The following is a 17,175-nucleotide window of genomic DNA, read 5'->3' as shown; positions in this document are numbered from 1 at the left end:
ATACTGTCTTAATTATTATAGTTTGTGGTATAATTTGAAGTCAGCGAGCCTGATTCCTCCAACTCCGTTTTTCTTTCTCAAGATTGCTTTGGCTATTCGGGGTCCTTTGTGTTTCCATACGAATTGTAAGATTTTTTGTTCTAATTCTGTGAAGAATGCCATTGATAGTTTGATAGGGATTGCATTGAATCTGTAGATTGCTTTGGGTAGTATAGTCATTTTCACAATGTTGATTCTTCCAGTCCAAGAACATGGTATATTTCTCCATCTGTTTATGTTGTCTTTGATTTATTTCATCAGTGTTTTATAGTTTTCTGAGTACAAGTCTTTTGCCTCTTTAGGCAGTTTTATTCCTAGGTATTTTATTCTTTTTGTTGCAGTGGTAAATGGGAGCATTTCCTTAATTTCTCTTTCTGATTTTTTGTTGTTGATGTATAAGAATGCCAGAGATTTCTGTGCATTAATTTTGTATCCTTCAACCTTACCAAATTCATTGATTAGTTCTAGTAGTTTTCTGGTGGCATCTTTAAGATTTTCTATGTATAGTATCATGTCATCGGCAAATAGGGACAGTTTTACTTCTTCTTTTCCAATTTGTATTCTTTTTATTTCTTTTTCTTCTCTGATTGCTGTGGCTAGGACTTCCAAAACTATATTGAATAAGAGTGGCGAGAGTGGACATCCTTGTCTTGTTCCTGATCCTAGTGGAAATGCTTTCAGTTTTTCACCATTGAGTATGATGCTTGCTGTAGGTTTGTCATATATAGCCTTTATTATGTTGAGGTAGGTTCCCTCTATGCCCATTTTCTGGAGAGTTTTTATCATAAATGGTGTTGAATTATGTCAAAAGCTTTTTTGCATCTATTGAGATGATCACGTCGTTTTTATTCCTTAATTTGTTAATGTGGTGTATCACATTGATTGATTTGTGTATATGGAAGAATCCTTGCATCCCTGGGATAAATGCTGCTTGATCATAGTGTATGATCCTTTTAATGTGCTGTTGGATTGTGTTTGCTAGTATTTTGTTCAGGATTTTTGCATCTATGTTCATCAATGGTATTGGTCTGTAATTTTCTTTTTTTGTGATATCTTTGTCTGGTTTTGGTATCAGGGTGATGGTGGCTTCATAGAATGAGTTTGGGAGTGTTTCTCCCTGTGCAATTTTTTGGAAGAGTTTGAGAAGGATGGGTGTTAGCTCTTCTCTAAATGTTTGATAGAATTTTCCTCTGAAGCCATCTGGTCCTGGACTTTTGTTTGTTGGAAGATTTTTAATTACGGTTTCAATTTCATTACTCGTGACAGGTCTGTTTATATTTTCTAATTCTTCCTGGTTCAGTCTTGGAAAATTGTACCTTTCCAAGAATTTGTCCATTTCTTCACGGTTGTCCGTTTTATTGGCATACAGTTGTTGGTAGTAGTCTCTTATAATCCTTTGTATTTCTGCAGTGTCAGTTGTGATTTCTCCTTTTTCATTTCTAATTTTATCGATTTGCGTCCTCTCCCTTTTTTTCCTGATGAGTCTGGCTAAGGGTTTATCAAATTTGTTTATCTTCTCAAAGAACCAGCTTTTAGTTTTATTGATCTTTGCTATTGTTTTTTTCGTTTCCATTTCATTTATGTCTGCTCGGATCTTTATGATTTCTTTCCTTCTAGTAACTTTGGGTTTTGTTTGTTCTTCTTTCTCTAGTTGTTTTAAGTGTAGGGTTAGATAGTTTGAGATTTTTCTTGTTTCTTGAGGTGAGATTGAATTGCTATAAACTTCCCTCTTAGAACTGCTCTTGCTGCGTCCCATAGGTTTTGGGTTGTCGTGTTTTCATTGTCGTTTGTTTCTGTGTATTTTTTTATTTCTTCTTTGATTTCTTCAGTGATCTCTTGGTTATTTAGTGGCACACTTTTTAACCTCCATGTATTTGTGTTTTTTACAGTTTTTTTCGTGTAATTGATTTCCAGTCTCATAGTGTTGTGGTTAGAAAAGATGCCTGATACGATTTCAGTTTTCTCAAATTTTCCGAGGCTTCATTTGTGACCCAAGATGTGATGTATCCTGGAGGATGTTCCGTGTGCACTTGAGAAGAAAGTGTATTCTGCCACTTTTGGATGGAATGTTCTGTAAATATCAAGTAGATCTGTCTGGTATATTGTGTCATTTAAAGCTTGTGTTTCCTTATTTATTTTCTGTTTGGATGATCTGTCCATTGGCGTAAGTGGGGTGTTAAAGTCCCCTACTATTATTGTGTTACTGACAATTTCTCCTTTCATGGTTGTTAACATTTGCCTTATGTATAGAGGTGCTATGTTGGGTGCATAAACGTTTATAATTGTTATATCTTCTTATGTAGTGTCCCTCCTTAACTCTTGTAACAGTCTTTATTTTAAAGTCTATTTTATGTGATATGAGTATTGCTACTCCAGCTTTCTTTTAATTTCCATTTGCATGGAATATATTTTTCCATCCCTTCACTTTCAGTCTGTATGTGTCCCTAGGTCTGAAGTGGGTCTCTTGTAGATGGCATATATATGGGTCTGGTTTTTGTATCCATTCAGCCAGTCTGTGTCTTTTGGTTGGGGCCTTTAATCCATTTACATTCAAGGTTATTATATAGGATATGTATGTTCCTATTACCATTTTCTTAATTGTTTTGGGTTTGTTTTTGTGGTTCTTTTTCTTCTCCTGTGTTTCCCGCTTAGAGAAGTTTCTTTAGCATTTGTTCTAAAACTGGTTTGGTGATGCTGAATTCTCTTAGCATTTGCTTGTATGAAAAGCTTTTGTCTTCTCCATTGACTCTGAATGAGATCCTTGCTGGGTAGAGTAATCTTGGTTGTAGGTTTTTCTCTTTCATCACTTTAAGTACATCTTGCCACTCCCTTCTGGCCTGCAGAAAAATCAGCTGATAATCTTATGGTATGTTATTTTTTGTTTTTCCCTTGCTGCTTTTAATATTTTTTCTTTGAATTTAATTTTTGTTAGTTTGAGTAATATATGTGTTGGTGTGTTTTTCCTAGGGGTTATCCTGTATGGGACTGTCTGTGCTTCCTGGAGTTGGGTGACTATTTCCTTTCCCATGTTATGGAAGTTTTCAACTATAATCTCTTCAGATACCTTCTCAGACCCTTTCTTTTTCTCTTCTTTTCTGGGACCCTTATAATTAGAATGTTGGTGTGTTTATTGTTGTCCCAGAGGTCTCTGAGATTGTCTTCAATTCTTTTCATTCCTTTTTCTTTATTCTGCTCCTTGGCAGTTATTTCCACCATTTTGTCTTCCAGCTCACTTATTCGTTCTTCTGCCTCCGTTATTCTGCTACTGATTCCTTCTAGTATATTTTTCATTTCAGTTATTGTGTTGTTCATCTCTGTTTGTTCTTTAGTTCTTCTAGATCTTTGTTAATCATTTCTTGTATTTTCTCAGTCCGTGCTTCCATTCTGTTTCTGAGATTCTGGATCATCTTTACTATCACTACTCTGAATTCTTTTTCAGGTAGATTGCCTATTTCCTCTTCATTTATTTGGTCTTGTAGGTTTTTACCTTGTTCCTTCATCTGTGACATATTTTTTTGCCATCTAATTTTTTCTTTTATGAGTGGGACTGTGTTCCTGTTTTACTGGTTGTTTGGCCTGAGGCTTCTAACACTTGAGTTTGTAGGCTATTGGGTAGAGCTGGGTCTTGGTGCTGAGATGAGGAGCTCTGTGAGACCTCACTCCAATGAATATTCCCTGGGGTCTGAGGTTCTCTGTTAGTACAGTGGTTCGAACTTGGAACCCCACCGCAGGAGCTTCCGCCCGACCCTCGGCTCGCCAATCAAGATCCCACAAGCTGCATGGGGTGGCAAGAAAAAAAAAAGAAAGAGCGATAACAAAGTAAAAAATAAAATTAGACTAGGAAACTAACAGATATGTGAGAAAGAATGTAAAAATAAAAATATAGATTAATCAACCACCAGAAGGAACATCAGTACCACAATAGTAAAAAAGAGAAGGAGGGAAAAGAAAAAAAAAAAAGGCGGAGGGCGGGAGGGGGAAGGCATTGGCTGTGGAGAGTGGGCCCTAAGCAAGGGGGAGGTTTGGGTGGTGGGTGGGGCCAATGCTCAGGACCCACAGGGCTGGAAAAGGCCCTGGGGACTGTGGGGGATGGGGCTTAGGCTCAAGGAACTGAAGGGCCCCAGGCGTGCCCCCCACCCCTTGTCTCAGAGGGCGGGGGACCTCATCTGGGAGCCCAGCAGGCTTCCTGAGCTTGAGTGGGTGGGACAAACTCCCTCCTCTCCTCTTCTGCTCCTGTGGTCTGGGGTCTGGGAGGGCCCCTCCCGCCTATGTCTCCCGATCTCCCCGGCCTCCCTCCTATGCCCGCAGGACCAATGCAGCCAGGCAGGGGTGTGAAGTGGGGACCTTGTAGGGCAGGGGACTGGCCTGGGAGCTCAGGAGCCTCCCCGTGCCCAAGTGAGCAGGCCATTGCCCACCACTCCTCTCCCTCTCCTCCCCAAGGGCCCCTCCCACCTGCCACTCCTGATCTCCCCGGCCTCCCTCCTACGCCCCCAGGACCCACGCGGCCTGGTTGGGCTTTGGAGTTGGGGGAACCGGCTTGGGAGCTCAGCAGGCCCCCGGCCCGAGTGGGCCAGGTGATCGCCCTCTGCTCCTCTCCTGCTCTTCCCGGAGAGTCCCTCCCACCTGCCTCTCCTGATCTCCCCAGCCTCAGGGACACCGGTCTTGTCTGGCCTCCACTTCTCCTCCCCCAACTCGGTTCCCCTACGTTCTACCAGTTCACTCGGGGGTTCCTCCTGTCTCCTTGAGGGTCAGAGTCCCCCAGCAGCAGCCAGCAGACACCTTAGTTGTAGGGAGACACTAACTCCGTGTCTTCCCACACTGCCATCTTGACTCCTGCCCTGATGTGTATCCTTTTAATGTGCTGTTAGATTCAGTTTGCTAGTATTTTGTTGAGGAGTTTTGCATATATATATATATATATATATATATATATATATATATATATATTCATAAGAGTATTAGAGACTATAATTTTCCTGTGGTGTCTTTATCTTACTTTTGTATCAGAAATGCTGGCCTCACAAAATGAGTTAGGAAGTGTTCCCTCCTGTTCCCTTTTCTGGAAGAGTTTGAGGTGTTAATTCTTGTTTGTAGTGTTCTTCAAGTCTTTCTTCTTTTTTAATGTAGCTGTTTACTGCAACATAATTTCCTCTCAGCACTGCCCTTGCTGAATCCCATTAGTTTTGGTATGCTGTATCTTCATTTTCATTTGTCTTTAAGCTCTTTTAGCATGTTTAAGACAGTTGTTTGACAATGTCTTTGTCTGATAATTCCAGTCTGACCTTCCTTGGGAACTGTTTTAGTCAATATATTTTATTCCTTTGAATGGTCCATACTTTCCTATTTCTTTGAATACCTTGTGATTTTTTTGTTGAAACTGGACATTTTACTATTATGATATATTACCTGTGGAAATCAGATTTTCCCCTTCCCCAAGGTTTGACTTTTTTTTTTTTTTTTTTTGAATTGTTGAAGGCTGTAATGGTACATTTGTTTCATGAATTTACTCAACTGTTTTTCTAGAGGGCATATTCCTTGCCGTTGTAGTCACTGAAGACTGTTGCTTAACTTGTGTTCAGGTAGCATTTTGACAGAGATTTCCTTGAATACCAGGAGCCAAAGAGAGAGAAAGAGAGAGAGAAAACCTTTCCTAGTCTTTGCAGATTGGCTCTGTGTTAAGACTCTCCTTCAGCATTTAGCTTGGCTTGCACTGAGCCTAAGGTTAAGCCCAAAGTGAAAGATTATGGTCTTCTTAGGTAGTTTGTGAGCAAGCACCTTACCCTGGGCATGTGTGTGACTTTATCAATTCCCTGAAAATGTGAGTGAATTTTTTTTTTTTAATTTATTTTTGGCTGTGTTGGGTCTTCGTTGCTGCATGTGGGCTGTCTCTAGTTGCGGTGAGTGGGGGCTACTCTTCGTTGCGGTGCGCGGGCTTCTCATTGGGGTGGCTTCTCTTGTGGAGCACGGGCTCTAGTTGCGTGGGCTTCAGTAGTTGTGGTACATGGGCTCAGTAATTGTGACTCGTAGGCTCTACAGCGCAGGCTCAGTAGTTGTGGTGCACAGGTTTAGTTGCTCCGTGGCATATGGGATCTTCCCAGACCAGGGCTCGAACCCATGTCCCCTGCATTGGCAGGCGGATTCTTAACCACTGCCCCACCAGGGAAGCCCAATGTGAGTGATTTTGAGTGTTCTAACTTTACAAGGAAAGTCTCTCTCTAGCTTTTCATCCTAGGCATTAGGCAGCCTGTTATCCCAGGCAGCTGTGGGTTGTTGGTTAGCCTTACAATGTCTTCAAGCAGTGCCCTCAGCTTTTCCAGCCTGTAGGAGACCCAAGTTAGGAAAAACAAGAGCCAAGCACCTTATATTAGTCCTTCAGGTAGCTCCCAGACAGGTTTAGAACAGACATACACAATCATTTGCGAATAAAATATGCTCTGCTCCCTTCAGAACTAAGGACCAGGATCCCACATTGGAAATGGGGACTGCAGTTTTCATGACTATTGCCAGGCTGGGGGGGTCGTGGGGCAAGGGCAAGTAAAATCACCGCAAAGCTTTCCTAGTTTTTAAGTTTCCTTTTTCTTGATATCAGCGATTGCTTGATTGCTGTAAACTTTTGACTGTTTTACAGAGTTCTAACAAAGCTCTTACAGTTTGCTTGTTTTTCAGTGTTTCTGTCAGGGGAGCTTGGAGCTTCCTACTCTGTCATTTTGCTGATGTCACTTCTCTTTTCGGGTTTTAAACTATTAAGGACTTAGATGTGAAAGTGACTTTTATGTCAAGCCACATCAGAATTAGAGCTGTTGAATAAAAGTGACTTTTGAATGAGTTTATGTCAAAGTAGTGTCCTAGAACTTACTGTTTTTTTTCCCCTATATTAGGCCTTCTCATTTCATGGATGTGTCATTACGTAGCTTCTCCCTTTGTTGTGACCTGTTAAGCCGGGTTTGCCACACAGCAGTAACTTACTGTAAGGATGCTTTAGAAAGTCATCTTCATGTTATTGTTGGTACACTTATACCCCTTGTGGATGATCAGATGGAGGTTCAGGAACAGGTAATTTCCCAAATCATATTCAAAATGATATTTGAAATACACTGATAAAGTATTGTTGGAAGGAGCCGAGGGTTTATGTTTACTTGGTGTAATCAGTAATTTTAGTGGAAATATTCTTTGAAAAATGGTGGGGAAAACATTCTCAGTGAATTAATCCTTGTAATCATTTAATTACAGAGCACCTAGTAATTTTGATCTAATGAATAACCTGATTTCTATCTCTTACTTATGCTGAAGTATAGAGGTAGTCAAAACTAAGGATGTAGTTCACTCCACTATGATGATGTGTGAGGTATTACTTATATAAAATGTTTCAGTAATATTGACAACTGTATACCTCAGTGTCCATCCTGGAGTAAAGGCCTTACATATTTGTTGAATTATTTGAAAGCACAGAAACAGTAGTAGCTGGGTGCCTTAGAAGTGATTTTATCTGAACTAAGTAGAGTTTTTATCATTTATTACAGTGGGTTTGGTTGTTTTACTTTAAAATATAATTAATCCATTTCTCCTCTTGATTTTTTCTTTTTTAATTATGTTTAGGTATTGGACTTGTTGAAATACTTAGTGATTGATAACAAGGATAATGAAAATCTCTATATCACGATTAAACTTTTAGATCCTTTTCCTGACCATGTTGTCTTTAGGGATTTGCGTATTACTCAGCAGAAAATCAAATACAGTAGAGGACCCTTTTCACTTTTGGAGGTAATAATTATTCCATAATATTGCTATTTTGTATTAGACAGGTTAGTAGAACTTTTTGGAAACTAATGCTCTGAAAGTAAAAACCAATCTTTTTTAAAAATTGTGGTTAAAGAAAACATAACATGAAATCTATCCTCTTAACAGATAAAAAACTAAATCTTAATATATACTCTTGCATTGCAGTAAAAGTATAAATTCAAAATTTCTTGTTAAAGATCTGAATTTAAATATTGAAGAAATATGATATAAAATATGCTTGATTTTCATACACATAAGATTCATTAATATCTCAAAATTACCATCTGACCCTTTTTCGGACAATATAATGTTTGAATTATAGAAGATATGTAACTTTCTGAAGAGTTTTTCAAGTTTTAATCTTGTTTTAACCTTTATAAACTTCAAAACTATGTTCAGATAGATTTTTCTTTATAAATCTTATTATAATTTTAAAAGTATACTCTACATTTGACTATAATCAGTATGAAAATGTGGTTAAATATATTAAGATAAAACTAGAGTTGCAGTACTAAATAAATAGAAATTTAAGCTTTTCCCTCTGAGTATGCTATAACAATCTTAAACTCTAGATACTGTATCATGAGAGAGTCTACTGCAATTTAAATGATTAAAACATTGTAGGATTTGAAGTGAAATAAGTAATTTGTTTCTACCTTGTTTGGTAGTAACAGTGTTATGAGTCAGTATCTGTAGAAGGCACTAATTTAAAAAAATTTTTAAGTTTTATTTTACAGACTCAGCCAATACATGTCAAAAGCAAGTTACATTTTTAGCTAATTTTCTCTTTTAGGAAATTAACCATTTTCTCTCAGTAAATGTTTATGATGCACTTCCATTGACAAGGCTTGAAGGATTGAAGGATCTTCGAAGACAACTAGAGCAACATAAAGATCAGATGATGGATCTTATGAGAGCATCTCAGGGTACTAATTTTAATGACTTGGGTTATTTGTACCCATTTCTTTTTGAAAGAATTTTTTATAAATTCTTGCTCTTGGTTTAATTGCCACAGATTTAGTTCATTTCAGACCCTCATCAGTTCTCATTTAGTTATGAAAGACTTCCTAAAGTGGTCTCCTTACCTTGAACTACTCACATTTTATCCATTCTCTGCACCTCTGCCAGAATGATTTCTCTAAGTCCAAATATAATCATGTTATTCTACTGCTTAAAAAATGTTAACAATTTGCTACTGCCTAAAAGAAAAATTTGAATTTCTTAGAGCAGGCATGCAAGGTAATTTGTCTCTGCCTACTACCCCAATTTATTTAAGTAAAAGAAATGTTATTTTTCATTTTATTTTAAACATCTTAGCCATGTATGTGTTTTGTGTGTATGTATATATGTGTGTGTTTTTAAAAATTATTTATTTATTTATTTATTTATTTTTGGCTGTGTTGGGTCTTCGTTTCTGTGCGAGGGCTTTCTCTAGTTGCGGCAAGCGGGGGCCACTCTTTTTTTTTTTTTCCACACACACACACTATTTTATTTTTACAAGAGATAAATAGACTGACACCAAGCATTGTACATGGATGACCACAACAAAAGCAACAATGATTGCCATTACCAAACATGAAACACACTCATACTATGTCATAATATTGACATTCAGTTCAGTAATCCTCCACTGTAACAGCTCCTTTACTTTGCAGTGAAAATTGATTTGTATATTCTTTGCCTCTGAGTCCTTGTGGGATTTTTTCTTTTTTTTAAATTCAAACAGAAAGTCACAAAAATTATACTCATCCTCATCAGTTCACTCAGTCCCATGTAATTAATTTTTTTTCCACCTTGATCTTTTGTTAGCACCTTTATGAGCTCATCAGTTTTTCATTAGAGTTCTGAAAATGCTTATTCATTCAGTTCAGCAGTACAGTCAGTTACCAGAAACCTGTACTTGTCAGAGTCTTTTCCATGAATTTCCTGAAGATGAAACCCTTTTATAGGAACATATTTGCAAAAGCATCAGAGTACACCCAGAACTGTCTGTAAATGACAAAAGACTTAAAAATGACCACGGTTAAAGATTTGATGAAAGTTCATAATAATGCAGTTGACAAGAAAATTAGTTATTTCTGAGATATACATTTTAAAGTAATAACTAGGATTATGACTTATAACATTATACCAGAACATATAAGATTTTTAGAAATTTCATGTAATGTCTGAAACATTTATATTAACATATTTCCATACAAATAACCCAATGAAAGTTTAGTATTAGTTGTTTGTTTGTTTGTTTATACTGCAGGTTCTTATTAGTCATCAATTTTATACACATCAGTGTATACATGTCAATCCCAATCGTCCAATTCAGCACACCACCATCCCCACCCCACCGCAGTTTCCCCCCCTTGGTGTCCATATGTCTGTTCTCTACATCTGTGTCTCAACTTCTGCCCTGCAAACAGGCTCATCTGTACCATTTTTCTAGGTTCCACATACATGCGTTAATATACGATATTTGTTTTTCTCTTTCTGACTTACTTCATTCTGTATGACAGTCTCTAGATCCATGCACGTCTCAACAAATGACTCAATTTCGTTCCTTTTTATGGCTGAGTAATATTCCATTGTATATATGTACCACAACTTCTTTATCCATTCGTCTGTTGATGGGCATTTAGGTTGCTTCCATGACCTGGCTATTGTAAATAGTGCTGCAATGAACATTGGGGTGCATGTGTCTTTTTGAATTACAGTTTTCTCTGGGTATATGCCCAGTAGTGGGATTGCTGGATCATATGGTAATTCTATTTTTAGTTTTTTAAGGAACCTCCGTACTGTTCTCCATAGTGGCTGTATCAATTTACATTCCCACCAACAGTGCAAGAGGGTTCCCTTTTCTCCACACCCTCTCCAGCATTTGTTGTTTGTAGATTTTCTGATGATGCCCATTCTAACTGGTGTGAGGTGATACCTCATTGTAGTTTTGATTTGCATTTCTCTAATAATTAGTAATGTTGAGCATCTTCTCATGTGCTTCGTGGCCGTCTGTATGTCTTCTTTGGAGAAATGTCTGTTTAGGTCTTCTGCCCATTTTTGGATTGGGCTGTTTGTTTCTTTAATATAGAGCTGAATGAGCTGTTTATATATTTTGGAGATTAATCCTTTGTCCGTTGATTTGTTTGCAAATATTTTCTCCCATTCTGAGGGTTGTCTTTTTGTCTTGTTTATGGTTTCCTTTGCTGTGCAAAAGCTTTGAAGTTTCATTAGGTCCCATTTGTTTATTTTTGTTTTTATTTCCATTACTCTAGGAGGTGGATCAAAAAAGATCTTGCTGTGATTTATGTCAAAGAGTGTTCTTCCTATGTTTTCCTCTAAGAGTTTTATAGTGTCCAGTCTTACATTTAGGTCTCTAATCCATTTTGAGTTTATTTTTGTGTATGGTGTTAGGGAGTATTCTAATTTCATTCTTTTACATGTAGCTGTCCAGTTTTCCCAGCACCACTTATTGAAGAGACTGTCTTTTCTCCATTGTATATCTTTGCCTCCTTTGTCATAGATTAGTTGACCATAGGTGCGTGGGTTTATCTCTGGGCTTTCTATCTTGTTCCATTGATCTATATTTCTGTTTTGTGCCAGTACCATATTGTCTTGATGACTGTAGCTTTGTAGAATAGTCTGAAGTCAGGGAGTCTGATTCCTCCAGCTCCGTTTTTTTCCGTCAAGACTGCTTTGGCTATTTGGGGTCTTTTGTGTCTCCATACAAATTTTAAGATGATTTGTTCTAGCTCCGTAAAAAATGCCATTGGTAATTTGATAGGGATTTCATTGAATCTGTAGATTGCTTTGGGTAGTATAGTCATTTTCACAATGTTGATTCTTCCAATCCAAGAACATGGTATATCTCTCCATCTGTTGGTATCATCTTTAATTTCTTTCATCCGTGTCTTACAGTTTTCTGCATACAGATCTTTTGTCTCCCTAGGTAGGTTTATTCCTAGGTATTTTATTCTTTTTGTTGCAATGGTAAATGGGAGTGTTTCCATAATTTCTCTTTCAGATTTTTCATCATTAGTGTATAGGAATGCAAGAGATTTCTGTGCATTAATTTTGTATCCTGCAACTTTACCATATTCATTAATTAGCTCTAGCAGTTTTCTGGTGGCAGTTTTAGGATTCTCTATGTATAGTATCATGTCATCTGCAAACAGTGACAGTTTTACTTCTTCTTTTCCAATTTGTATTCCTTTTATTTCTTTTTCTTCTCTGATTGCCGTGGCTAGGACTTCCAGAACTATGTTGAATAATAGTGGTGAGAGTGGACATCCTTGTCTCGTTCCTGATCTTAGAGGAAATGCTTCCAGTTTTTCACCATTGAGAATGATGTTTGTTGTGGGTTTGTCATATATGGCCTTTATTATGTTGAGGTAGGTTCCCTCTATGCCCACTTTCTGGAGAGTTTTTATCATAAATGGGTGTTGCATTTTGTCAAAAGCTTTTTCTGCATCTATTGAGATGATCATATGGTTTTTATTCTTCAATTTGTTAATATGGTGTATCACATTGATTGATTTGCGTATATTGAAGAATCCTTGCATCCCTGGGATAAATCCCACTTGATCGTGGTGTATGATCCTTTTAATGTGTTGTTGGATTCTGTTTGCTAGTATTTTGTTGAGGATTTTTGCATCTGTATTCATCAGTGATATTGGTCTGTAATTTTCTTTTTTTGTAGTGTCTTTGTTTGGTTTTGGTATCAGGGTGATGGTGGCCTCATAGAATGAGTTTGGGAGTGTTCCTTCCTCTGCAATTTTTTTGGAAGAGTTTGAGAAGGATGGGTGTTAGCTATTCTCTAAATGTTTGATAGAATTCACCTGTGAAGCCATCTGGTCCTGGGCTTTTGTTTGTTGGAAGATTTTTAATCACAGTTTCAATTTCATTACTTGTGATTGGTCTGTTCATATTTTCTGTTTCTTCCTGGTTCAGTCTTGGAAGGTTATACTTTTCTAAGAATTTGTCCATTTCTTCCAGGTTGTCCATTTTATTGGCATAAAGTTGCTTGTAGTAGTCTCTTAGGATGCTTTGTATTTCTGCGGTGTCTGTTGTAACTTCTCCTTTTTCATTTCTGATTTTATTGATTTGAGTCCTCTCCCTCTTTTTCTTGATGAGTCTGGCTAATGGCTTATCAATTCTGTTTATCTTCTCAAAGAACCAGCTTTTAGTTTTATTGATCTTTGCTATTGTTTTCTTTGTTTCTATTTCATTTATTTCTGCTCTGATCTTTATGATTTCTTTCCTTCTGCTAACTTTGGGTTTTGTTTGTTCTTCTTTCTCTAGTTTCTTTAGGTGTAAGGTTAGATTGTTTACTTGAGATTTTTCTTGTTTCTTTAGGTAGGCTTGTATAGCTATAAACTTCCCTCTTAGAACTGCTTTTGCTGCATCCCATAGGTTTTGGGTGGGGGCCACTCTTCATCGCGGTCTGGGGGCCTCTCACTATCGCGGCCTCTCTTGTTGGGGAGCATAGACTCCAGACGCACAGGCTCAGTAGTTGTGGCTCACGGGCCCAGTTGCTCCGCAGCATGTGGGATCTTCCTGGACCAGGGCTCGAACCTGTGTCCCCTGCATTGGCAGGCGGATTCTCAACCACTGCACCACCAGGGAAGCCCTATGTGTGGGTTTTGTATATATACACATATTTATTTGTGTTTCTAGGTTTTTTGGTTTTTTTTTTTTTTACTTAAAACATCCATTTTATTTTGATTTGATTTGAGTTTAGGTTATTATAGTACTGCACTTGGTGGAAACTCTTTCTGCTTATGTTTTGATTTACATCTTCCTGTGCTCTTTAACTTCATGTTTCTATTGTGATATTTTTATCCTCAGTACTTTTAAAAGTTAATTTTGTTTTGACCATCCGAAATCTGAGTTTCTAGTATATTTGTTCTTGAGATAGATATATATATATATATATAAAACACGAACCCCTCTTTCTATCTCCTGTTTTTGTGTGTGTTTTGGTATTTTATTGATCCAGACCAATATAGCCAGTAGATGTTTATAGCTATTTAAATTTAAATGAATTAAAATTCAATAAAATATAAAGTTCAATTTCTTTGTTGTATTAGCACATGTCAAGTTCTCTGTAGTAACATGTGGCTTGTGGCTGTCATTGGACAGCACAGATTATAGACCATTTTCATCATTGCAGAAAGTTCTGTTGGACATTGCTGGTGTATTCTATATGCAAGAGGCTAAAAAACCAAGCATGCTCCCAAGGTTCCTTCTAGTTTAATGTTGAATGATTATGTGTTTCTAACTGTGATTTTGCTAAGGTATTGATTTCTCTGCACAATTTAAGACATTTTTCTCTCTCTGTCTGCCAAATATTGCTGATCATTTTTACATGATTCTCTTTAAGAAGAAAGTTCAGATACATTCATTCACCTCATATTTTTGAAATGCTCACAATTTAAAATCTTTTTTAAAAACTTTGTACAAGTTTTCTAGTCACACAATTTAATATATGAGCATGGTATAAAGAAAAGTGTTGTCTTCACTGTAGCTTAAACTAATTTTTTCAAAACTGCTTCTAGATAACCCTCCAGATGGTGTAATGGTGAAGCTAGTTGTCAGCTTGTTGCAGTTATCCAAGATGGCAGTAAACCACACTGGTGAAAGAGAAGTTTTAGGTAAACTATTTGGCTGAATGAATATGAGTTTTTTTGTTTGAATGGTCATCTTCATAGCATTTTATTTATTTTTATTTTTTTATTTATTTATGGCTGTGTTGGGTCTTCGTTTCTGTGCGAGGGCTTTCTCTAGTTGTGGCAAGTGGGGACCACTCTTCATCGCGGTGCGCAGGCCTCTCACTGTCGCGGCCTCTCTCGTTGTGGAGCACAGGCTCCAGACGCGCAGGCTCAGCAATTGTGGCTCACGGGCCCAGTTGCTCTGCGGCATGTGGGATCTTCCCAGACCAGGACTCGAACCCGTGTCCCCTGCATTGGCAGGCAGATTCCCAACCACTGCACCACCAGGGAAGCCCCATAGCATTTTAAAAACCAGTAAAAGTTTGTTATTTGGAATATTGGGGAAATGTGAGATGCTTGTTATATTTCTGTTTAGTTCAAGTCTCCCTAAGCAGCCCTCCTTTCATGTTTTCCTCCCTTAGACATTCATATAAAGTAAAAAGTTAGTGATTAACACATGTACATAACTATTAATTTGAAAATGCCTTGTGAATATTTAGGAAAGTCAGAAAAACCTGTTTGTAGCATTAAGTTGCAAATAAATTGACTTCTGATACATTTTATAGATATAACTGACTGGTACTTAATATCTTTTTTATATAACAGAAAGAATGAGGACTTGGAGGGCTATATTAAGTTCAGATATTAAAACCATATTCAAGTCCTTTTCTGCCACCATTTGGGGGTAACCTAATGTAAGATAAATAGCCAACATCATGCCTGGTATAGGTGTTTTAGATTTGGTGATCACAGGATGGAAAAATCACATGATTCAAGTCAGCTTGAAGTTGTCATGAAATAATTACTTCAAATAAGAAAAGTGGGAGAAATAAGAGATGCTTCAGAGATTCAACTGTCTTTCAACAGAGTCTTCCTTAACTTCTCAGTGGAGGTCTAGTGTCTAGGGTACTTCTTTCCTTGTAAATTTTTTATTGAAATATAGCTTACATATAGAAAAGTCATAAGTATATAACTTGAAGAATTTTTTGCAAAGAGAACACACCTGTGCATCTACTAACCAGACCAAGAAACAGAACCTTATCAGTACTCTAGAACTTTCCTTTGACCAAGGAATTTACCCTTTGTCCATAGTAGCACTGCTTCTGGGGACAAATGTAACTTGCTACAGGAGGCCTAAGTGGCTTTCCTGCATAGCATAAAATCTTAGTGATTTGTACCCACAGCTAATGTCATATTTAATGGTGAAAGACTGAGTGTCTTCCTCAGATCAGGAATGAGACAAAGTTGCCCACTGCTATTCACCATTATACTGGAAGTTATAGCCAGAGCAATTGAACAAAAACTGGAAAACAAAGAAGTAAACACTATCTCTATTCACAGATGACATTACTGTATATATATATAGGAAGTCCCAGAAAATCTTTAGGAAAGTTACTATAAGAGAGGTAATAAATGAATTCAGCCAAGTTGCAGGATACAAGATCAACACACAAAATTCATTTGTGTTTCTGTACACCAGCAATGAACAATCTAAAATGGAAATTCCATTCCATTTACAATTCCATTTATAATAACATTTAAGAGAATTAAATACTTGGGATAATTTTAGTTAAGGAGGTGAAAGACTTGTACACATTCTGTTTTTTAGAAGTAAGACACTAAGTACAGCCCACACTCAAGGGAAGAATTAGGCTCCACCTTTTGAAAGGAGGACTATCAAATAATTTTTTAACATGTTTTATTAAATTCCATCATGACTGGGAAAGAACATGAGGGGGCCCTCTGGCATCTTGAAAACATCTGTCTTCATCTGGGTAGTGATAATACAGGTGGGAAAAAAAATGTGTGTTCCTGCATGTATGTGTGTGTGTGTGTGTGTGAATTTTCACTGAACTGAGTATTTAAGATTTGTGGTCTTTATGTAATACCCCCCAGAAAATTGATACTTGCATACAGCTGCTATATTTAGACTTTCCTTAAAAACTATTTTCTACTAGTTAATCTAGCTCTTGGATATGATTTTATAGGGGAAAATATTGCCGACATGGATGATACGTGAAGGAAATGATACAGTATTTTGTAGCTTCTTTAATCTATTCAGCATCTTTGAGAAAACACTTAAATCTTAAAGGATGACAAAACATATTTTTGAAATTAGAAAATTTCTGTTTTATGTATGATCTTTTAGCTATAACTTTACTGAAATGGAATTTCTATATATAGAGGCTGTTGGAAGCTGCTTGGGAGAAGTGGGTCCTATAGATTTCTCTACAATAGCGATACAATGTAGTAAAGATACATCTTATACCAAGGCCCTTGAGTTATTTAAAGATAAAGAACTTCAGTGGACCTTCATAATGCTGACCTACCTGAATAATACACTGGTGGAAGATTGGTGAGTATTTAATGATACCTTGTACCTGATAGCACTTAATCTGACATTCATAATTGATACCTCATATGAATTAGCATTTCCAATAACTAAAGCATTCTCCTTATAGTTGCCATACTTTCAGTCTTAAATATTTAATGAATATCATTGTATTTTTATTAATTCACATAATTACTAAAACCCTACTACTATATGCCAGGTAACTTGATATAGTGATAGATATACCAGACAAGGTCCATGTTAAATTTTAGTGAGAGTAGACTAGACAAACAATATGAAAACTACCAAGTGGTTCCACACAAAACATTA

General features: G+C 37.1%; 1 protein-coding gene across 8 annotated transcripts in view; it reads left to right on the top strand.

Moving 5' to 3' along the window:
- ATM (ATM serine/threonine kinase) overlaps positions 1-17,175 on the top strand; it is a 141,313-nt gene that overhangs the window by 58,188 nt on the left and 65,950 nt on the right. For all 8 annotated transcript variants that reach the window (XR_014231814.1, XM_082343427.1, XM_082343425.1 and 5 more), the window contains 5 exons: positions 6,918-7,092; positions 7,636-7,800; positions 8,612-8,744; positions 14,361-14,456; positions 16,698-16,869. Coding sequence is in view for 7 of the 8 variants with exons in the window: in XM_082343427.1 (XP_082199553.1) it covers positions 6,918-7,092; positions 7,636-7,800; positions 8,612-8,744; positions 14,361-14,456; positions 16,698-16,869 (741 nt within the window). In the remaining variant the exon portion in view is untranslated. The remainder of the gene's footprint in view (positions 1-6,917; positions 7,093-7,635; positions 7,801-8,611; positions 8,745-14,360; positions 14,457-16,697; positions 16,870-17,175) is intronic.

This window comes from Balaenoptera borealis, assembly GCF_965194805.1.
Source record: "Balaenoptera borealis genome assembly, chromosome: 11".
NCBI lineage: Eukaryota > Metazoa > Chordata > Mammalia > Artiodactyla > Balaenopteridae > Balaenoptera > Balaenoptera borealis.
The sequence above is the reverse complement of the archived record's forward strand: the minus strand, read 5'-3'. Positions and strand labels throughout refer to the sequence as shown.